Source organism: Macaca fascicularis, chromosome 12 (genome assembly GCF_037993035.2).
Source record: "Macaca fascicularis isolate 582-1 chromosome 12, T2T-MFA8v1.1".
In the NCBI taxonomy this organism is placed as follows: domain Eukaryota; kingdom Metazoa; phylum Chordata; class Mammalia; order Primates; family Cercopithecidae; genus Macaca; species Macaca fascicularis.
The window spans coordinates 86719838-86744085 of record NC_088386.1 but is presented as its reverse complement, the minus strand read 5'-3'; the positions used below and the strand labels follow the sequence as shown (position 1 = coordinate 86744085).

The 24248-nt window shown below is 39.6% G+C and overlaps 1 protein-coding gene across 3 annotated transcripts in view; it reads left to right on the top strand.

Annotated features, from left to right (window-relative positions):
- Positions 1-18645, top strand: part of STAT4 (signal transducer and activator of transcription 4) — a 125454-nt gene extending 106809 nt beyond the window's left edge. For all 3 annotated transcript variants that reach the window (XM_065525786.1, XM_015432506.3, XM_045368337.2), the window contains 10 exons: positions 7154-7237; positions 8987-9085; positions 11961-12096; positions 13683-13732; positions 14217-14311; positions 14602-14738; positions 15079-15270; positions 16708-16774; positions 17144-17252; positions 18357-18645. In XM_065525786.1, coding sequence (XP_065381858.1) covers positions 7154-7237; positions 8987-9085; positions 11961-12096; positions 13683-13732; positions 14217-14311; positions 14602-14738; positions 15079-15270; positions 16708-16774; positions 17144-17252; positions 18357-18383 — 996 coding nt within the window. In that variant the 3' untranslated portion in view covers positions 18384-18645. The remainder of the gene's footprint in view (positions 1-7153; positions 7238-8986; positions 9086-11960; positions 12097-13682; positions 13733-14216; positions 14312-14601; positions 14739-15078; positions 15271-16707; positions 16775-17143; positions 17253-18356) is intronic.
- Positions 18646-24248: the final 5603 nt, after the last annotated feature.

Sequence of the window (24248 nt, the reverse complement as noted above, 5' to 3'; positions counted from 1 at the left end):
CCCAGCTAATTGTTTGCATTTTTTTTTAGTAGAGACGGTGTTTCACCATGTTGGCCAGGCTGGTCTTGAACTGCTGACCTCAGATCATCTGCCCACCTTGACCTCCCAAAGTGCTGGGATTACAGGCATGAGCCACCGCGCCAGGCCCTAATGCATCTTATATATGATGTTTTTCCATTCTGTGAGGAATGGAACCTGCGAATGAGAGACTGAATAGTGTCTCTAGCTTAGACTACACTGATGAAATAATGAAGATTATGACAGTCATGCAAGCTGTGAAAATTAATAATACTTTCTTTGGTCACAGCGTCTTTCCTCCAGTCTTGCATATAGTATGTCAGCTTCCTTGCTGGATTTTGTTCTAAATGTGCCTCACGATTCCATCAGGGATTTAAAGTAAACATTAGAAACTGCTTCGAATTACTGAGAAAATAATCACCCTCTCACCACCCACATTTCAGTTCAGTAGAGTACTGTATAAAGCGTAAAGACTGTTTCCAAAGCTAATGGACGACACTGAGTGTCATTGCTCTGTCTGTGGAATCCTGGTTTCTCACACTTTTAAGACCCTGATATTTGGTGGTGAACACACAGGTTCCATAACTCAAAGAGCTAAGGAAACTATCCGTACTGAATGATCATATGTATATTTATTCATAGAAATTAAACTATATAGGCCAGGCGTGGTGGCTCATGCCTGTAATCCCAGCATTTTGGGAGGCTGAAATGGGCAGATCACTTGAGCTCAGTAGTTCAAGACCAGCCTGGCCAATATGGTGAAACCCTGTCCCTACTAAAAATACAAAAAATAGCTGGGCATAATGGCATATGCCTGTAGTCCCAGCTACTCAGGAGGCTGAGGCAGGAGAATCGCTTGAACCTGGGAGGTGGAGGTTGCAGTGAGCCAAGTTCATGCCACTGCACTCTAGCCTGGGTGACAGAGCGAAACTGTCTCAAAAAGAAAAAGAGAAATTAAACTATAGAGGCTGGAATGTGAGAGCAATGGGACCTCTAAGAGGAAAACACTAAACTTTTTTCTACTCTTACTTTCCATGCCTCCCTTCTGGTCACCTAAATGTGTGTGGGAGTTTCTCTCCACTAACAACCAGTTCTCCAGCAGACGCAAACTGGGTGTCCTACAATTTAACCCAATTCTAACACTCTTTACCTTGACCCACAGGCTAAGGGCTTAGTCCCACAAGACTGCCCCCGATTCAGATGCCCATCGCAAGTCCCAGGTTGTGATCTGCACTTCTGACCAGCCAGCAATAAATTGAGGGTTCCCACAATTCCCTCCTCAGGTTCAATGAGTTTGCTAAAGCAGTTCACAAAACTCAGGGGAACATTTTACTTATATTTACTGGTTTACTATCAAGGATATTACACAGAATACAGATGAACAGCCAAATGGAAGAGATGCACAGGGCAAGGCATGGAGAAGGGGTGTGGAGCTCCCATGCCCTGTCCAGGTGTGCCACCCTCCTAGCACCTCCATGTCTTCAGCAACCTAGAAGCTTCCCAAAATCTGTTCTTTGAGGTTTCTATGGAAGCTTCATTACATATAGTTCATCACAAAGTTGATCGCCATTGCCATTGTGGATGAATTCAACTCTCAATCCCTCTCCCCTTCCCAGAGGTCAGGGAGTGGGGTAGAAGTTTCAACTCTCTAATCACATGATTGGTTCCCCTAGCAACCAAGCCTCATCCTGAGGCTATTTAGAAGCCCACCAAGAGACACTTCATTAGAATAGAAAATGCCAGAAAATTCCAGAAATTTAGGAGCTCTGTGTCAGACAATCCTATCACTAAGGAAATTACAAAGATCTTAGGAACCTGTGTCAGGAACCAGGGTCAAAGACCAAATTTTTAGAACAGAAGACTCACCTAACATCTCCATCTAGAAAGGTCTTAGGAGCTCTGTCTCAGTAACCAGGTGCAGGGACCAAATATAGATTTCTTATTATATCACAATATCATAGCACCTCAGCTCCAAAAGTTTTCCTTCAGTCATCCTCCAGCTGCAGTCCTCCCTACAAAGAAAGTCTTCTGTGGGTTTAAGCAATGTGCTCACCCAGAATCCAGGACGCCAGAATTCCCAGCCCAGAAGACCTGAAGCCCCCACTTCCAGGGCCTGTTTAGGCCTCTCCAGGTCTACTCTCCCAAGCACAGATGACACCATCAGTGCAAACATGTCTAGACACTGGAGAGACCTAGAGGTCACACTGGTCATACAAGGCCCTTCACAGAGGTAGAAGCAAAGGGGACAGGCAATGGCCCAAGATGGCTGTGCTATCTTTACCCATGCCACCATGTTCCAGTAAGACTTTGAGGAGCTAAAACCCGGCCAATTAGGTTATGTGAAGGGTATGTCAAGGCAGGAGGCTAGACCATATGTTAACAGTTTGTTAACTTGATTGATAATGGTTAAATATTTATACATACAGTATTGGATCCCTGTGCACTTGCCTGAGGCCTCTCAAATGTTCTGCACCATTGAACTCAGAGATAATGTGAAAGGCACCCATTAGTGAACAGGAAGTGGAAGTTGTAGATTCTTCAGTTTTTGTATAGTGTAAGCATCCCCTCCCTAGAGGGCAGTGAGATTTTCTATTGTTCAAAAATACACCTTCTTGGTGCCTACACTCAAGACAACTAGTCCGTCTCAAGCTCAACCAAAGAAAGAGCAACTTATTTTAACATAAAGGGGCTGGAGAAGAGGAACTGGCTGTTTGATGTGTTGACGTGCTGGGAGTACTTTTAGGGGTGGTTTAGGGATTTTTAAGCAGAATTTTGATTAAACATAACTTTCTAGTAACCCAGTAAGAAGTGATTCCACCCTAGTCAATGTAACTACCTGCAGGCAATGTAAAGTATCACAAAGATCTACTTCCTTCTCAATAACAAATCCTAAATGTAGCATTCTCATTATCAAGGAAGTCTTCTCACATAATCACAGAATTCTTGTTCATATCATCACATTAGACTATTTTTATTACTTCAGATTTCAAATGCAAACAGAATTCTGACTTATTAATGCATACTTAGGTTGACCTTCCTTTCTTTTCAGGTGACCCTGCCACCTCCAACTGCCCACCCTGACTTTTCTGATGTAAATAATCCTACATGTTCACATGTTCCCAGGGCTCATTTTATAAATTGTTGAAGCTTTATATCTCCAAATTTTCCATCTCCCTTTTGGGATTAAACGCAATGAGGATACACACATTGAGAATAATTCCTCTCAAATTTCACCCAGGACTCTTGTTAAAATGCAGAATCTGATTCAGTAAGCCTGGAATGAGGTCAGAGTTCCTGTTTTTCTTACAAGCTTTTAGGTGATGGCAATACTGCTGGTCCTTTTTTACCTACTATAAAATTTCACCAGGGACTAATTTAATTTCCTGCTTCTTTCTATGTCAAACTCCTACCCAGAGGTGATTATTTTTTGAGCTGTAAATATCATGCTAATACTGATATCTCTTGATTTTTTTTAATTTTATGTGTCTAACTTCTGATTTTCTATACAAGATTAATCTATGTCTTTCTTATAACAGGTCTCCATACATAGAAATTCTCCCCCATCTTCACAATATCATTATATAATACATTTTCATTTACTCAATGTATTCAATGTTTACCTTATTATGATTATATAAAAATGGTTAACAGCGAAGCCATATAGCATACTATGATTGTATTTCTATTCTTGTATTACTTTTTGTTTTCTCTGGATTTAATAGTTTCCCTGAGTTTTTGATTTGATTAATTTATGTACCTGTCACTAATTAAGCCCCAAACTTTTCATCAGAACAAGAAAACTCCTTACAATTTGGTCAAACATGTCAATCTATAAGTTCCTTTCTTCTTTTTTTCTTGGCAACATCGCTCTGGGAGCCCTCCATCTTCTGGCTCCAGTCCTGGCTACTTGCCCTCTGATCCTGTTGTGCAATCGTGGGGTTGTGGCTTTTTGTTTTTTGTTTTGTTTGTTTGTTTTTGAAACTCCCTTTCACCGTTATCCTAGGGAGTCCCACCCCCTTCTCCTGGCTGGGTTCATGTCTTCCTCTTTCTTAGGTTACTGTCTCCTTTTTATTAGAGAGACTCTTTCAGTAGTTTTCAAAGAAAAAGTACTAAGAAGCCAAATTTCCAGAGGCCTTGCATATCTGAAAACGTTTTTCCCATTCATAGTTGACTGACAGTTTGGCTGGATATAGAATTCTGGGTTAGAAATCATTTTTCCTCCGAATTCTTAAAGCACTATTCCATTGTCTTCTACTTATCTTGTATTCTGATTCTTAATCATTTATAAATGCCTTTTTTTTCCTGCACTCCTGAAACTTTTAAACTGGTTTCCTGCAATTTTACAGGATTGAGTTTCAGTTCGGCTCTTCATTTATTTATTGTGCCAGCCATTCATGGGTCCTTCCAATTTGAACACTCATGTCCTTTAGTTTGAAAAGTTTTGTCGTATTCTTCATTTTTATAGACTATTGAAAACACGTAAAAACATAAAGAATAATAGCATGAACACCCATCAAACAGCTTAAAAATTCAAACTTTGCAAATATAGTTGAAGACACCTGGTACCCCACCCCCCACCTTTAATCCGTTTCTTCTCTGTACCCACCCACCTCCCAAAAACCATTGTCTTGAATTTTGATGTTTATTGTTTTCAAGAATGCCTTTATACTTTTTCTATGAATGAATATGTTTCTATATACTTTATATTATTCTGTATTATAAATTCGGATTTTACATAAATGGCATCCTTATATATATATTTTATCACAACTTGCTTTTCTTGCTCAACAAAATATTTTCTGAGACTCATTCCTACATTGATTCATGTTGCTGTGGATCATTTATTCCAACGCTGTATAGCTTTTTGCTCTATAAATATACACAGTATAGCTAGCTCTTCTCCTATTGATGAATCATTTTATCATTATAAGCAGTTCTACTGTAAACATTCTTCAATTAACATTCTTCTACATGTCTTTTTTTAATACGAGTGTAAAAAATCTTTGACTTATATGTATTTGGTAGCAGATGGGTCAGAATCAGATGATTCAACAAGAATTGTTATGTATAGGTAATGTGCATCTTCTACTTTTCTAGACACTGAGGAATTGTTCTCCAAAGTGATTGTAGCAATTGCATAAGTGGTATAAGAGTTACAATTTGTTTATGTCTTTGATATTTTCTTTGCTCCATTTTCTCTGTTCTCTTTCTGGAACTTGTGTTAGTTTGTTGTTGCAGTTCATGTATAATTCTTTATTTGCTATCTTTTCTATTCTATTTTTGACATCTTTGTGGGGTTTTTTTGTTTGTTTTACATTCTGGGAAATTTCCTCTACTTTGTGTCCAATCTTTTTACTGACTTGTCTATTTCTCTTATTATATTTTAAGTGGTTTTGTTCTTTTTAAGTGGTTCTTTATTCTTTTCGGAATGTTTCTTACAATAATATTCTATTGTTTCACAGATGTAATATTTGTTTTATATAGTTTTTAAAAGGTGTTTTAATATACATTTTCAAATATATACAGAAATAGAGGGAAAATACAATGAATGGATTTAAGCATCACCTAACTTCAACAATACATACATTTTTCCTGGAGTTCTCAAATTCTAGATAGTACAGTATAATGTAGATACTTCAGCAGGAATCTTTAGAATATAAGAAATGTTTAAACCTAACCACACTACCCTTATCGCAAAAAACAAAATAACATTTTTTAAATCCTGACTTAATAAAATCCTATTTTTTGTTTAAATTCCTCCATTGTCTCAAAAAAGGCCTTTTGACAGTTGGTTTGTTCAAATCAGTATCTAAGCATTATCTTCTCATTACAAATGGTTGAGGCCCCTTCAACATGCCATATATTTATTGAATAAACTGAGCTGAATACAGTAGACTTTTTTCACTGTTTTTTTACTCTTCTGCTTTTTTTTTTTTTTTTTTTTTTTTTTTTTTTTTTTTTTACATTTTGCTTTTCCTCTGAGTTTTTTGTTTTTGCATTTTCATTTCATGTGAGAGGGTTTGTCAAATGCCTGATGATCATTAGCTTGCTGTTAATCATTAAGAGAAGGGCACTGAAAAACTGCCTGAAAACTCTATGTGCGTGTTGAGAACTGTAGACTTAGGGTGATTATTAGAATCTGGCTGTTTCAATGGGTTGTTGGGGGACGGTGGTGGGTGTAGAAGGCAGCATCTGTATGTTACCTCCCTTGGTCTGGCAAACTTCCCAGATACCTTTCCAGGAGCTTTTAGGCCTGGCTCTAGGTGTTGGAGAAGGGGCAAACATGGGCTTCACTGTACATTTTCACAGGACCTTCCTCTCTTTAGCACACACAGCACCTAACCCCTGACTGCAGCTTGACCTTGTTCCCAGAATGTAGAGAGCCTCTCTAATTACTCTGACTCATCTGCTCCAAAGAGCAAACCTCCCTCCTGTGCCCAGGTCTGGAGGGGTGGAGACTTCACTGCCTGAGCTGGGGCTCTTACAGCACATCCTGGTCTGCAGTCTTCTTTTCTGCAGCCTCAGGGTGCTCAGTGCTTTCAACCCCTGGGTTCTTTCTTCTACCCTCACTCTACACTCCCCTACTTTTCACTCAGGGATCTAGATTACAGTTTTACTTTATTGGAAAGTGAATAAAACTCCAGTTATTACCTTATTGGAGTGTCTGGAGGGAACAGAGGAAAATACGTATACTCCACCTACGATGTTAAACCAGAAGGAGGTCTTGCATTCTTTTTGAACAGATTCATTGTGACACTAAGACTTGTATCTGTATACTTATGCATATATAGATTGCTTTTATTAACATTTGGTAACTCGAAAGGACCAATTTTCAAATATTAAAATAAGGAACAACTTGTCTAAATTTCATTGGAAAAAAACTATGCTAGAATTTTTAAAGCCAGAAATTATCTTGTTTTGAAGACTTAAAATCATTCTGTTTGGGGAAATGAAGATTTTCCAAACTGTATATAACTTTTAAATCAGTAAGAGGGAATGTTCAATAGTAGAGATGGCTTGGGGGCATTTACTTTATTAATTTATTAATAAATGTATTAATTTATATAGAAACAAGTCTTCTATTAGATAGTGAGTATGCATTTGTGAGGTAACAATTTATTTCTTTCTCCCTTAGGGCTGTCACATGGTGACTGAAGAACTTCATTCCATAACCTTTGAAACACAGATCTGCCTCTATGGTCTGACCATAGATTTGGAGGTAGGTGTTTCAAGAACATACACCATTTACTCATGGTATTTGCAGGAATTGATCAGCATTAATAGATTAAGTTTGGTTTTTTCTAGGTTTTAGTACATTCCCTATTCATTACTTTTGTTTTAATTTAGAAAATCAATATGTCAAATATTCACTAGTTAACATAATAATTGGGTTAAATATATATGATAAAAGCTTGTGGGTAGCTGGGTGCTGTGACTCACACCTGTAATCCCAGCACTTTGGTAGGCCAAGGTGGGTGGATTGCTTGAGCCCCGGAATTTGAGACCAGCCTGGGCAACAGTGCAAAACCTCCCATCTCTACTAAAAATACAAAAGTTTGCTGGGTGTGGTGGCACATGCCTGTAGTCCCAGCTACTCAGGAGGCAGACGCAGGAGGATCAATTGAGCCCAGGAGGTGGAGGCTGCAGTGAGTGGTGATCATGCCACTGCACTCCAGCCTGGGTGACAGAGTGAGACCCAGTCTCAAAAAAAAAATAAACAAATAATAAAATAAAATAAAAAGTTCAAGGGTATTATGAACTTTATATACAATTAAATAATTTGTTGCTCAGGTTCTTCTTTGTTTGGTTTTCTGGGATTTCCTGAGTCATGAACACTCAGTGGAAAGTCTAAAGAGGAATAAGTATCCTTGAACTTATGTCATGTAGTGATATATATTTTTTGTAGTAATATATTTTCAAAATTTTAACTTGTACATAAAAACTCACAGAAGATTTCTCTAACATAAGAACAAAGACAAATAATAGGAACATTACAGTACGTTGCTTTGATCCTCGTAAAACAATCACCACTAAAAGAAAGAATAAAGAAACTTTTGGGATTAAATTGAGCATTAATTGACTATGTGCTCCTTGAGGGCAGAACACTATGAATGAACGAGTGCATGAATGAACAAACACAATCTCACACACCCTGAATATGATCCTATTGTGGAGTATATTCTTTTAGAATTCTGCCTTTGCTCTTTTATCTTAATGATGGTAATATGTTTTTAAAATCTTTCATAAATTCCTTCCTCATCTCCTTTCCCTAAACCTCTGTTTTTATGAGTTGTTAAATTTCCTCAAATGGGTATTTTACCATCTATAGGAATCTAATGTCTGTTGTTGGGGAAAGACTACTATAAGTTGATTAGTTTCCCAGGCTAATTTGTAAAACCCTGTTTATTTCATAAAGTAGAAAACCACGGTACCAAGAATACTAAATTGAGTTAGTTCTGTAACAATAGCACAGACAGCTGTATCACCCATAGCTTACATCTCCTACTTTTACAATAGAAACCTCCCACTTCCAGTGTTTACGTTAATTAGGTGTTAGGTTGTAATTTGAAGATACCGATTCATTCCAGAGAAAAACTTAAAATAGATTCTTTAATTTATAAAGAAGATCGTTGCTAATTCAAAAGACTCTCTAATATATTGCACTTGAGGCAGCGGGTGACATTTAAAAAGTATAAACATGTCCACGATGTCAGGGGAGATACTGGGAAGCTGCCTGACTGAGCACTCTGAAAGGATTCCTGCTCTTTCCTCTCTGTGCCCTTACTCATGCATGCTCAGAAAGTTCCATGGCCTTCACAAGTCATTTCAGTGACTAGGGCAGCATGGACATCAGGACCGGAGGCGTGGGACTGGCTTGAGATTGGCCCTTTACAGGCGAGGGTCAAGCATAAGATCAATGTAAGGTGGGACTACCTGTAATAACTATGCTCTTTTTCCCCCAAACCAGACCAGCTCATTGCCTGTGGTGATGATTTCCAACGTCAGTCAATTACCTAATGCTTGGGCATCCATCATTTGGTACAACGTGTCAACCAACGATTCCCAGGTAGACTCTATTTCTACCTCACCTTCTTTAATTCTATTTGATTTGTTTTATTGCCAAGAAACACATCTGCATCAAAACATATGTATGCCGGTGGGGTGTGGGGTGAGAGTTGCTTTATTTCTAGTTGTGTGTTTCCTCTCATGTCATATTTAAAGTAGTATGTTCTGATGTATGTGGTCCCTGAGAGAGTTCTGCTAGCAAAAGTAACAGACAGGTATTTATTATTTCTGAGGGTCTGGTCAGCTCCCAACTATGTACGTACCAGAGAGTTCCAGGGCCATCCTATGTCTCTGTTAACTAAGCTGAAGGAAACTTCTTACCTCCTCAGCTGCTCTGGTCCCACCTTGTCCATATAGTCTCTTCTATGAAGGTAGAGAATTAGTTTCCAAGTAAGTAATTAGAATATTCATCAATCTTGCCCAATTGTATTCTGACAGCACGCATTTTCAAATCGATTGCAGATTTCATCCATCCTAGGCTCAAGCTGGGATTTAATGCCATCTGGTGGTTGTAACACTGGCCCAAAATTGGCCTCAAGTCACAAAGCAAGCCGTGAATAGATGCTCTTATAAAACAACCAGGGAAGGGAGTGGCAAAAAAGATGAGTCAGCACTTCCCCTTGCACCCCTCCTTCAAAACCTCAGTGTGTTGTCCTGGAAACCACTAAGGTCTAGAGAAAATAGGTCAGATGTAAATAACAACATTTCTTCTTAATTCAGAGCAAATGTTCCCTCCAAAGGGAAGAATTCTTCTACTTTAGATCCCAGTAGTAAGAACAAGATCATAATGAATCAGCTTAGTGTTCTTTCCCTTTGATTCAATGTTTCTAATAAGGAAATGACTCAGCCCTACTCCTTCTCCTCCTCAAGTGCCCTAGCATCTGAGACAAATTAACTGCAGAGAGGTAGACTGTGCAGGGTGCCCCGAAAAGAGCAGAACTTATCAGAGAAATGGCCTGGTCTTTAAGGTGAAGGACAGCCAATGCCCCTGAGATTAAATGCTGATCTCCATTAGATCAACACTTGTTCAGCTTTCTTCCAACTCCAGGGAGTAGAAGGAGTGATGGGATACTTCTCCATCCTCCAGCCTCACAGAGCAGTGCTGCACTTAGCTTTCTTCAGCAACCTCCTTCTGTAAGAAAGTCACCAAAATCATCACACTCATCATCCCAAATTTACATGGCTCTAGGATGAGAATCTAGAACTATAGATAACATACAGCTCCTAAAACACAGATTCACAGCCTAGTTACAGAACCAGTCTGAACAACTAATCCTGGTTTCTCCTCTTAATTCTATCCTGCTTTGAAACCTAAGCCGTTAGGCCTTGATTGTATTCTGTGCTTTCTGGTCACTTTTCCAGGCACCATTCTCAGGTTCACAAAAAAACCATCTCCCGAGAAATTCTTTCTCTTCATTCCTCCTCTTCCTATTGCCCATTCCTTGTTGGATGCTGTGTCCTCTTTTATTCCCGCCTTCTGAAATCTCTTGAATTGGTTCTTTTTCATGATTAATCTAAGCCCAGTTTAGCTCATGTTCACAACAGCCTTCTCCAGGCACCGCATTGGATTTCTGAATTCTTCCTTTCCTCTTCTTGAAACACCTTTCTTGAGTTTCACACATCTGTTTTCCAGTAATCTGTGACAGAGTCTTATGTTTCACTATTGTTGACCCAGTTTCTGGCACAATCTCGTTTGTAGTCGATCACACAGAATATTCTCTTATTTAGCTTGGCACAGTGGTGCACACCTGTAGTTTCAGTTTCTTGAGAGACTGAGGCAAGAGAATTTCTTGAGCCCAAAAGTTCAAGTCCAGCTTGGACAACATAGCAAGATCATTTCTCTGTTTTTTGTTTTGTTTTGTTTTGTTTACGTAGAGCAAATAAGAAAAGACTACTATGGTGTCCATAAAACAGGTATTTGAGGTTAATCATAATATTGTAGGGTCACCTTCCCTAGCCTGGGACTTGACGGTTTCTAGCACTTTGGGATGATTGGTCTGGTCAAGGTAAAACTTGTGCCAACCCCATGATAAACCAATTAAATAATGTAAGTTTTGTTTAGGATGAATATTGTTTTAGAATAGAGTATCTGTCAAATTACTTGTTGGACAGTGTTAAGTACCTGCATGAGTAGACTGATATGGAAAAGTTCAAGAGATGCCAAGTGATGCTTCTGAAGAAAGATGGAGCTCTGATTATATTATACTCAAAGAACAGGGAGACTTTTAGGAAAAGATGATGTCAGTCTTAAGAACAACAGAGATGAGATGATATTTTATACTTACTTAGGTTGGCCAAAAGACTTTAAATTAGGAATCCTATATATTGAATTACAGTGTCATAAGCGTAATTGTTATTAGTGGTGAATGTGTATGGATCTGCAGCAACCTCAATTCTTGCCTCAGAAGAAAGAATTCAACTGAGGAGCATAGGACAGAAGGAGTGACCAAGGCAAGCTTCAGAGCAGGAGTGAAAGTTTATTAAAAGCTTTAGAACAGCAAGAGAAGGAAGGAAAGGAAAGTACAACTTGGAAGAGGACCAAGCGGGCAACTTGAGAAGCCAAGTGTGCAGCTTGACCTCTTGATTTGGGCTTGGCATTCTTCAGGGGTCTTGTGTTACTTCTCCCCACTCCTGAGATCTTACTGGGAAGCTGCTGAGCAGTTTTAGGTGTTTTCTATTAGAACACGGTCTTTCCTTGGCACCAGCTGTGATCAATTATGACTTTAGAGAAACAGTTAACAACTGCCTGACCATCATCTAATGGTCACCCAACATTCCTAGTATGTGTGTGGGGAGACGGGGAGACCTCTCTCGCCCTGCTCACTAGCTACCCACTGTAAGATAATTAACAAATCATCATCATGATTCTATTTCAGAACTTGGTTTTCTTTAATAATCCCCCACCTGCCACATTGAGTCAACTACTGGAGGTGATGAGCTGGCAGTTTTCATCGTACGTTGGTCGTGGCCTTAATTCAGATCAACTCAATATGCTGGCAGAGAAGCTTACAGGTGAGAGCTGGTAGACAGACAGGATTCGCCTCTGTTTTTGGCACTCAAGCATTTTAAATAACCAGGACGCTATTACTACTATTAATAATAATGATCATCATCATAATTTATTCAATGCCTACTATATTGCCAGGCACAGAGCTAAGTGTTATATTATTTTTAATCCTCAGGAAAGTCCTGCAAGACTCACCTTATTCTATCAATTTTATAAGTGACTGTATTGGAGTGCAGAAGTCAAGTGACTTGCCACAGCTGCATGGCTAGTACACAGCAGAACCAAGCCGCAGGCCAGACTTGTCCAGGTCTAAAGCCCCTCCCTGTCTATTCCCCACCCCAGTCTCCAGGGTATATTTCCACTAAATATGATGTGAAGCCTTAATGGTGCCCCATATGATCGTTCATATGAATGTCTCAACTGACATAAACCAACTGGAAAATGACTGATTCCTTCACTAGGTCTAGGAAATGTAATAGAAATTTTAAACCACCTGGGCAATACTTAATTCTGCATACCAAGAAAGTTTCAGCTTTGACTGAGATTTCTAAAGTTTGCAAAATAGAGTCATTGGTACTACATGTACCAACGATAATCCAAACTTTTTCTAAAAAATCTCTAAGAAAGCTGTATTTTGGCAAGTCGGGGTTTAACATATTTAACACCAAAAAAAAAAAAGAGTTAAAATTAGATCTATATGCATTTCTAGTTAAATTAGGGCCAAAGATCCATTTGTGCAGCAGAAGTAGAATCATGTGTGATTTAAGCTTGACTCACATGGTGCTGGGATGCTTGCCACTTGCACCTACTCTTGGATCAATGGGTACTTAAATAAATTAGGATTTTGGAAAACATCACAAAATTTACTTAATGGAAATACATGTTTTGATCCTTATTTAATTCATAAGCAGCAATAGTAGGCATTCAATAAATATTTGTTAGAGTGAGTAAAGCTTTTAAGCATGTAGTATAGATAGCAACCATATCCTTTCAGACCTTTATCAGATTATTCTTATGAGTATAATTTCCTTAAAAATTTAGATGAAAACTCGTGTCCTTTCACTACTCTGGATCAAAGCAGCCAATGGCTACTTACTGTCTAATAGATTTCTAGTCCATTCTTTCCATCTTAATAGGCAACATTCTTGGTAATCTAGCTACACCTAACTTACACAAATTTGTTTTATAATGTTCATTTACCAACATTAGGCAGCTCTTCCTGTCTCCAGTATAAGCCATGTCCATGTCCATGTCCATCATGCCCTGTCCTATATTACCCTTGCTCTCTGGAGTGGCCTCCTTTGTCTCCTCTGACAATTTATATTCTACCCATCCAGATCCTAGATACCCACCTGCTTTCTAAAGCCATTGTTAGCTCCTCCACCAAAAACCTTATTATCTAGATAATAAACTTCTTAGGAGCAAGGATGATGTCTTATATTTGTACTGTACCTAGCACTCGGTACATTGCAAACCCATAACAGGTGCTTAAGAAATGCTTGAAAGGGAAGAGGAAAAATATCTAAATTGAGCACAAAATTGAAGCATCTCATTGTCGAATGAAAAATCTCATTCTTTTCTTTCATTTCAGTCCAATCTAGCTACAGTGATGGTCACCTCACCTGGGCCAAGTTCTGCAAGGTACAAACGGTCGGGGAAACATCATTTAGATACATTTGTTTTTTAATACAATGTTCCCAAGTCTATATTACTACCTGGGGTTTTGAGTAATTCCCAGATAAGAATTATTTTTTTTTTTTTTGAGAGGGAGTCTCGCTCTGTCGCCTCCCGGGTTCATGCCATTCTCCTGCCTCAGCCTCCCAAGTAGCTGGGACTACAGGCACTCACCACCACGCCCAGCTAATTTTTTTGGTATTTTTAGCAGAGACGGGGTTTCACCGTGTTAACCAGGATGGTCTTGATCTCCTGACCTGGTGATCTGCCCACCCTGGCCTCCCAAAGTGCTGGGATTACAGGCGTGAGCCACCATGCCCGGCCAAGAATATTTTTTAAAGAAACTAAGGTGTTGTCCAGTTTCAGGATATTATTTTGTTGAAAAATTGAACTTAAATTATTATATCAACATTGTTACTTAATGTCTTAATGTGCTTGTTTATTCCTATAGGAACACTTACCTGGTAAATCATTTACCTTTTGGACATGGCTTGAAGCAATATTGGATCTAATTAAGAAACACATTCTTCCCCTTTGGATTGATGGGTAAGTTATAGGCTATATTTTTCATATGAGTGAATTATTTTCTTTTTTTCTGTTGTTACTGATTTTCTTCTACTTCTTTTTCTCTTAAGCATATTTAGTACAATAGAAAAAAAATAGTTGCAATTTCTTATTCGTGGAGTATCACTATGTATATTAATCTATATATGAGTATTTCAGGTGAGAATGACTTTTGATTACACTCAAAACAAACTGTAGGTCTGCTCTTTGTAAATGCAATAAGTGAAAATCCAATAATGATCAGAAAAAAAATCATGCATTTCTATTTTTAGGTATGTCATGGGCTTTGTTAGCAAAGAGAAGGAACGGCTCTTGCTAAAGGATAAAATGCCTGGCACCTTTTTATTAAGATTCAGTGAAAGCCATCTCGGAGGAATAACTTTCACCTGGGTGGACCATTCTGAAAATGGTATATACTCACTAATGTTTATTCTTGTGAAATTAGTTTTCTTAACTTTAGTTACTGGGATTTCAGTTTTTGGAAGTGTATGGTGTGTTGATCTATTTGTGATGTATTCGGTGGGCTTGAATATTAGTAGTTGCAGTTGTCTCAGAACAGGGTACCCATGAATTCCAAAAAGTCTATCGTATGCACAATCTATACTGTCCAGGCAGCAGACGGTCTGACATTGAAGTGACATGAACTGACAAGTCACTCCAGTGGCATGAAGATAATGTGGGCAGGGAAAAAATGGTCACAAGGCATGTGTACAGGAACCTGTATATTTCTCCAATTTCTGTTTTTTAAGGGGAAGTGAGATTCCACTCCGTAGAACCCTACAATAAAGGCCGGTTGTCTGCTCTGCCATTCGCTGACATCCTGCGAGACTACAAAGTGATTATGGCCGAAAACGTTCCTGAAAACCCTCTGAAGTACCTATATCCTGATATTCCCAAAGACAAAGCCTTTGGTAGACACTACAGCTCTCAGCCTTGCGAAGGTTAGGTTTTTCTGGTTTTGTTTTTGTTTTTTTTCCTTAAGATTTTGGAAAATAACCTCATATTGGAGCAAAGTAAATGATAAATGAAGTTCCTCTTTTTGTTTACTCTGATGTTTGTAAGATCTAAGGGCATATGGAGGTCAAAGCCTTAGAAATGAAGCGGTATGTCAGCAGCTCCTGAAAAGGGACCGCTGGGCTTTCTAACACTAGCAGAGTAATAAGCAGCTGCAACTAAACTTCACCGTGGCCATGGGGGCCTCTCAAGGCCACTCGGAGAGCTTCAGTTTTCTCCTTTGTAAGACAGAAGTGGTGCAGACTTCACGTCTATGACTGGGGGAAAGGAAAAGAAAGAGGGGGTAATGATGAGAAGCTTTTAATAGTAAAACAAGTCTGTATATTACAAAGGAACCCCAGGGTTTATAAGTTTTATATTTTCAACCATACTTTAGTTTTACAACTCAGGGTACTTGTTCATTTGCTAGGGAGGGACCTGTGGATCTGTGCTTCATCCTCTCCCTCCCCCACTCACCCAGCCAACCTTTCCTGGTTGTATCCTAAGGACCTAGACCAATGTCTGGCCAAAACAGGCATTCGGTAAATATTTGTTGAATACATAAAAGAAAATTCGTTAAATTGCTATGTGATTTTAAGGTACATTCATCATTCTGTTTCTTTAATGGAAGTGTATACAATCCATAGAAATCTTCATCTATAGCACTAAATCTTTGGGCCCCATCATGCAGAATATCCTACAGTTGTCACTCACAGACTCACAGCCACCTGACTTCATGCTCTCTGAAATAAACAAAAATGCAAAAGAAGAGAAAAGCAAACAAACCTGTGACTTCTCAGTGACTTTCAACAACTGATCGAATGAAATAACAAATATCAATGCAACAAATTAGGGTTGGAAAATTGGAACAAATTTTCAACATGGTATACCAGAGAAGTTTGGGGAATTTTTCCAAGGTGAGGTTTGCATATGACTGTTACTACAGCACAATGATACTTTCGGGAACACTGATGTCTGTACTTCAAAAACATTTGCAATCATAAGGTTCTGACTGGTGTCCATTTAAATGAAAAGAACTGGGTTATTATATCCTCCAAAACATGACTCAATCAGTCCTTATAATCAGACGTAAATGAAACGCAGAAGACAGGTAATACAGCTGATTCTCAACTTTTCCCATACAGTTTAGAGGCATTAATATATGAAGTCAGATTAGGCCTGCCAAGAGATTTGTTTTTCTCTTCTTGCACATTTTATGCTTATCTAATAGATTGTGTCCCCTATTTAATGAAACATTTCTGTGTATCACCGAACAACTGTATTATCTCTCTTCCTCTTATCATTAATATTTTTCTAGACTCTTTTTTCCCCAGTTTTATTAATATTGACATTTTTCCCCCAACATTGTGCCTTCTTTTTTCCAGTTTCAAGACCAACAGAAAGGGGTGGCAAAGGTTACGTTCCTTCCGTTTTTATCCCCATCTCAACAATGTGAGTAATCTTAGTCACATGTAAAATATTTTTTATAAAAAGCTTTCCTATAGGAGATTTAAAAGTAGAGCAGAGTACACATAACTGAGAGCAAAGCATTGTCATGTGCAATGTCCCATTTCCTTTTATACATAAAGCTAACCTTTAGGGCACACTTACCACAATCTATTGTAACTAAAATTATAAAATTCCCCTTATAATGCCATATATTCCATAGCAAGTTGAATGTTCTGATATGAAATGATGAATCAGATAACTCAGTGTCACAAATAGATGAAGCCCTAGAAATGAGTTCCTGACACAGTAAGTCACCGTGAGCTATTATTATTTTCTAATCCTTGTCCATATTGACCTTGTTATCTCTTTAAGCCGAAGTGATTCAATGGAGCCACATTCTCCATCAGACCTTCTTCCCATGTCTCCAAGTGTGTATGCGGTGCTGAGAGAAAACCTGAGTCCCACAACAATCGAAACTGCAGTATGTTCCCTTTATTTTCCATTGCTGCTCAAAGGCATTTCCAATGATGCAGAGGTGGTGTGGGAATCAAAGGGGCTGAAATACTGCCTGGGTAGGGAGAAAACACATTTATTGGAACAAATTCATGAGCATGACACAAAAAGTGTCTGGATGGTCCTGCGTGTTGCTGATCTTATGGGTATGGAAAGCAGACACCTTCACTTACTTAAACTGCTTTACATTCTTTCCACCAGAAACCACCAGAGGGCAAAATATTCCTATACCCTACTCAAGCACACTATCCCTTCTGGCACCACGGGCCCACTCATTCCCCAACACTCTCTACTTTAGCAAACAGCATTTACTGGTCAATATTTATAAACCTAGTATACTATCTAGTTTACTAGTTACTTACTATCTAGTAAACCCAGTTTGCTATCTTACAGTGCAAACATCACACATTGCAACTTTTCTTGATTATGGCTTGCATTTCTAAAACCAGGAGCTTCATCAAGTAATATATGAATAATGGTCAATAGCATAATAATGCTCTCCTTTTTGAGAACTGAGTCATAATCTTTAATGCAATAATGTTATTTGGGATGAGTCCTATTCGCTCTTATCCACCAGTAATGTCAATGGGTTCAAACTCCCAATTTACATGAAAGTGAACATACATCAGAATAATATAATAGAAACTTGGAGGGACCCTAAGCCTCAAAAATTTTTATCTGGCTGGCTTTTAATTCTTCTCTTGAAGATTTCCATAGATGAAAAATTCACTTTCCTTTGATAGCTTATTCCAATGTTAGTTCCCTTAAATCATCAAGTTATTTATGTCTAACTGAACATTTGCTACATTTTGCACCCATTTCCTCATTATATTTTTGGTGGATAAACAGGCCTTTTTCTTAAAACAGTTTTCTGTCTCCTTGAAAGGTACCTTTTATTTTAGACTGATCAACCCCTATTACTTTTGCAAATACTTAGTTTAAGTATTTTAACTAGGTAATAGAAAAATTATGGAGTAATTTGTAGAAAAGAGGATGTTTATTTACACAAGAAATAGTGATTTATTTGCAAACCAATAGTTTCCTCAAAGATTATTTTCATTTTTAATTTTAGATGAAGTCTCCTTATTCTGCTGAATGACGGGATAAACTCTGACACACCAAGAAAGGAAGCAAATGAAAAACTTTAAAGACTGTTCTTTGCCCAACGACCACATTTGATTTCTTCAGCTTTGTAAATACCGGGTTCTGGGAAATGTTTGATGTCTGAAGCTCTCTTCACACTGTCATGGCACTCCCCAGTTGGGAGTGTTGTGATTGAAATGCTTGAAACCAAAGCTTCAGATAAACGTGCAAGATAAGACAACTTTCAGAAACCAGTGTTAATAACAGTATTCACAGAAGACTCGCTTGCCTGTGTTTGGTTTATTTCTGATTTGTCTCTCTGGTGTTACTTATGATTTTAGCTAGAAGATGCAAGTGTTAATGTTTCAGGGTAGGTCAAGAATAGCAAAGTCACACCTACACCTGAGCAAGAAGGCCTGAGGGAAAAGCCAAATAAGCCAATCTACTGTATGATGAGTGCTAGCAAGCACAGCGATCACAGTAGATCCAAGAGGAAAGTCGTCATGCGACATTAGCAGAAATTCACAGGGCATCCAGGGTTGAATTAGGGAGCCTCCTGAGTGCCATGTCAATATTATCCCAACTATGGGATTCAACAGCTGCTGGTACCACAGGAGGAGGGATCCAGAGTCATTCCTGGTGGTATCTTGGGCAAACTGCACTGATTTTACAGGTATTGTAAGCAGACACATGGGTTAAAAAAACTCATGAAATGAGGACTAGGAGGATGAAATGAGGACTAGGAGAATAACAACTCTGGCCTTGGGTGACTGATTTTATTCATAGGTTGCTCATTCTTCATCTCTAGAAGAGGTTAGACTATGTGGGTTCTATGATCTTTCCCAGCTCTAATAGTCTCTCTGGTCCCATGAATCCAACCTGAGACTGGGGAAAGAGGTTTAGGATGAGAAGTTCCATTCCTTCAATTTTCTCTAGTAAAGAGGAAGGGCAGTTGGTTTCCTGGATAGTAATGTATGTGAATTGCAAGTCTGTTTTGGTCCTTGCCTCACCCCTACTGGATGTTGAGTGGTGCCATTGCCCAGCTGCTGTCCTTAGTAATAGCATGGAGCCCTCCAATGCTCAAGACCTTGAGAACTCTCTATGCCTGCTGTGCCCTGGGGATGCTGCTGAGTCAGTTGAGGAAGTAATGCTACTGACGCATCTGCCATGACCAGCTGCAGAAAAATCCAGAACCAGGTTTCAAGGTGAACCATGACTGCAGAGTCAGAGATGGCAGCCCCCTCTGAAGGGCTCTTATTTAATTCCTTCTGCCCACCTCCTGTCCTCCAGGCAAACCAAACAGGCAGAGGCTAATGTTTAATGCAAAAGAGTTCAAAGGAAAAAAAGCTTTTAGTATAACCTGCCCTTTCCCTTAGAGAGATTCCATCTGAGCAATCTCATCCCACCCACATGTGCCCAACTGGCTCCTAGATTGTTCCTATGGAACAAACTCTCCACCTGCCCCAAGGCCAGTTCCTTTACTCTTTTGTGAGCTCCTAAATGCTTTTAGGGTGGAGGCATCTGTTTGATGGAAGGGTGCATCTAACTGGAGGTGCGTCCTCCCAGTCTCTACTTCTCTCCACAAAACCCGGTTTTCTAAAACTGGCCTGATGCATACGTATCAACTGGCAGCAGAACTGGATGAAATAATTTAAACTGGAGCATGACTATTACAGTTTTATCTTTAAAGAAGTAATTTCCTACCAGCAAGTGCTTTTAAACAATTGGATTCTGACAAAAAAGATTGCAGAAGCTCTTTGCTCCCTGGAATTTATCAGAAGTACAATGGACTCCTACCTATTTCATAGAAGTTTTAAAAAGCTTGTCAATATAGAGCCTAGTAGCAGAATGCCAAGGTTTTCTATGATCACAGTCATCACTGTTATTTGGGGGTAGAAAATTAAGGACGTCTGTAGTTCATTTTCTATAATATGGACAATGGCCATATTGTAAAAGTTCAATAAGTGGCTATTTTTATTTAGATTCAGAAAACCAAAATTAAATTAGTGACCCCAGAGTTAAGAGTTATTTCCCAAGATTGTGAATCTTGTACTCCAAAACTTATTTTTGTAGGGGTGTCTTATTTCATTTTGTGTTGCTATAAAGGAATACCTGAGGCTGGGTAATTCATAAAGAGGTTTATTTGGTTTTGCAGAGTGCACAAGAAGCATGGAAACTGCATCTGCATGTGAGGCCCTTAGGCTGCTTCTACTCATGGCAGAAGGCAAAGGGAAGCCGGTGTATGTAGAAATCGCATGGCAAGAAGGGAAGCAAGAGAGAGTGGGGGAGGTGTCAGGCTTTTTATAACAACCAGCTCTTACAAGAACCAACAGAGTAAGAATTTATTCATGCCCCCCACCATGGGAGGGTATTAATCTATTCATGAGTCCACCCTCATGTCTCAAACACTTGCCATTAGGTCTCACCTCTAACATTGGGATCAAATTTCAATATGTGATTTGGGGAGACAAACATCCAAACCATAGCATTGCTCCTCTGGCCCCCCCAAAACTCATGTCTTCCTCATGTTGCAAAATATAATCATCCCTTCTCAATAGTTCCCAAAGTCTTAACTTGTTCCAGCATCAACTTGAAAATCCAAAGTGCCATCTGAGACTCAAGGCGAATTAACTGTAAAATCAAAAACAAATTGTTTCCTTCCAAGATACAATGGTGGTACATGTTTTGGATAAACAGTCCCATCCCAAAAGGGAGAAATCATTCCAAAAAAAAGGAGTAACAGCCCCCATCAAGTCCAAAACCCGGCAGGACAGATGTTAAATTTTAAAGCTCCAAAATAATCCTTGACTCCATGTCTTGCATCCTGGGTACACTGGTATGAGGAGTGGGCTCCCATGGTCTCAAGCAGCCCTACTCCCAAGGCCACTGGCTGCTCTCACAGGTTGGAGCTGAATGCCCGTGGCTTTTCCAGGCTGAGGTTGCACACTGCTGATGACTATAATTCTTGGGTCCTTGCAGCAGCAGCCCCAATCCCATGGCTCCACTAGGCATTACCCCAGGGAGGACTCTCTGTGTTGGCTCTGCCCCCGCAGCAGATTTTTGCCTGGGCATCCAGGCTTTCCTATACATCCTCTGAAATCTAAGTGGAAGCTGCCAAGCCTCCATGACTTTTACATTCTGAGTAACTGCAGACTTAATACTGTGTAGACACCAGCAAGGCTTATGGCTTATGCCTTCCAGAGCTGTGACATGACTCATACCTGGGGCCACTGAGGCCATGTGAGCCATGGCTGTGCCATCTGGAGTGGTGGGGATACAGGAGCAGTCTCTAGGCCTGTCCTCCACCCAAACCATTCTGTCATCCTAGGATTCTGGGCCTGGGATGGAGGGGTCAGCCTCAAAGTTTTCTGAAATGCCTTCAGGGCCTTCTTCTCATCATCTTGACTAATAACACCTGGCTCTGGTTCAGTCACACTAATCTCTTTAGCAATAGTTGCTCTGTAGCACTCTCAAATTCCTCAAACCCTTGGATTCCTTGCCTAAAAATGCTTTCCTTCTCTATCACATGGCCAGGCTATGAAATTTCCAAATTTTTACACTTTGCTTCCCTTTTAATTATAAATTCCACTTTTTAGTCATTCCTTAGCTCCCATAATTTAGCATAGGCTTTCAAAAGTAGCCACGCCACTTCTTGAGTACTTTGCTGCTTAGCAATTTCTTCTGCCAGATACCCCAGGTCATCATTCTTAAGTTCAGCCTTCTACAAAGCCATAGGGCTTGGACACAATGCAGCCAATTTCTTTGCTACTGTTTATCAAGGGCAACCTTTGCTCCAGTTTTCGGTAAGTTCCTCATTTCCATCTGAGACCTCCTCAGGTGACCTTTGTTGTCTGTATTTCTATCAGCACTTAGGTCACAACCACTAAATCGATCTCTTAAGAAGTTCCAGCCGGGCGCAGTGGCTCACACCTGTAATCCCAGCACTTTGGGAGGCCGAGACAGGTGCATCACGAGGTCAGGAGATGGAGACTATCCTGGCCAACATGGTGAAACACTGTCTCTACTAAAAAATACAAAAATTAGCCAGACATGGTGGCCCAAGGCTGTAGTCTCAGCTGCTTGGGAGTCTGAGGCAGGAGGATCACTTGAACCTGGGAGGCAGAGGTTGCAGTGAGCCAAAATCGTGCCACTGAACTCTAGCCTGGCAACAGAGCGAGATTCTGTCTGGAAAAAAAAAAAAAAAAAAAAAAAAAAAAGAAGTTCCAAACTTCCGAGTCCTCCAAACTCTTCCAAACCTCTGTGCATTACTCAGTTTCAAGCCATTTTCACATTTACAAGTATCCTTAATGCAACCCCCAGTCCTCAGTACCAATTTTCTGTCTTAGTCTGTGTTGTGTTACTCTAAAGGAATACCTAAGGCTGGGTAATTTATAAACAATAGAGCTTTATTTTGCTCATGGTTCTGCAGGCTGTACAAGAAGCATAGCACTGGTACCTGCATCTGATGAAGGCCTTAGGCTGCTTCTAGTTATGGAGAAAGGGGAAGGGAAGCTGGGATATGCAGAGATCACATGGTGAGAGAGGAAGCAAGAGGGAGTGGGGAAGGCACCTGGTTTTCTTTAGCAACCAGCACTGTCAGAAACTAATAGAGTAAGAAATCACCTCCCCGACACCCAGAGGGAGCTAATCTATTCATGAGAGATCTGCCTCCATGACCCGAACACCTCCCATTAGGTCCCACCTCCAACCTCCAACCTCCAACATTGGGACCGAATTTCGACCTGAGCTTTGGAGGGACAAACATCCAAACCATAAAAGAGGGCAATGAGGTTTTGTCAGGGGAGTCCTGGGATACCTGTTTAGTTCAAGATAGGGTGTGCCACATGAGCAGGAAATGCATTGGGAAGGGAATTTGGACCACGTTTTGGCCAAATCCTACCCCAGAATATTTTTTTCTGCCAATAATGACTTAGTCAATTCAGGCTGCTATAACAAAGTACCACAGACTGGGTGGCTTATAAAACAGATTATTTCTCACAGTTCTCAGGGCTGAGAGTCTAAAATCAGGATGCCAGTATGGTCTAGTTCTAGTGAGAGCCCTCTTCCGGGTTGCAGACTGTCAATTTCTCATTGTATCACATGGTAGAAAGACAGCTAGAGAGATCTCCAAAGTCTCTTTTATAAGGGCACTAATCCCATTCCTGAGGGCTCAGCTTCATGACCTAATCACCTCCCTGAAGCTCCACCTCCTACTACCATCACTTTGGGGACTAGCAATTCAACATATGAATTTTCAGATGGGAACACAAACATTCAGTCCATAACAATCTAGTTGCAAATAAGCAGCATTTAATGAAATTGAGATAAAACATAGACTTAGTTTCAAAATAATAATCACATTTTCACTTCTCCTTTCACCCATCCCAGATCAATCACAGATATATATTTTGCTAATGACTTTTCAAATTTATTTTAAAGAATCACTTTAACCAATTGTTCTGATTATCAATGCCTTCATCTGTAATAAATGCTGAAAGAAGGCAACTAGCCAATGAATTTCATCAAAATCTAAGGTGGCAAGAACCCCACCCCACCAAAGAATCATAAAGAATGAATATACCTCTGGCAAATTCAAGGGATTTTTCTTTACTTCATACAGTTTGGGAGGCCCATGCAACTCTCCACAGTAAAAGAAACAGAATTAAAGGTCAAGCCCTCCGAGGACTCTGCTCTAGCAGTAGACAGACGGTCCACACTTAGCATCTGGCCTCTGTGTGCACATGCTCCAATTTCTGACACAGAGTAAAGATATCTTTTTTTCTAAATTGACCAGGAACATTTACTGACTTTACTGATGCACTTTTTAAAGTCTGGCTTATTGGCATATAATTTACATACAGTAAAATTCACCCTTTTGGGT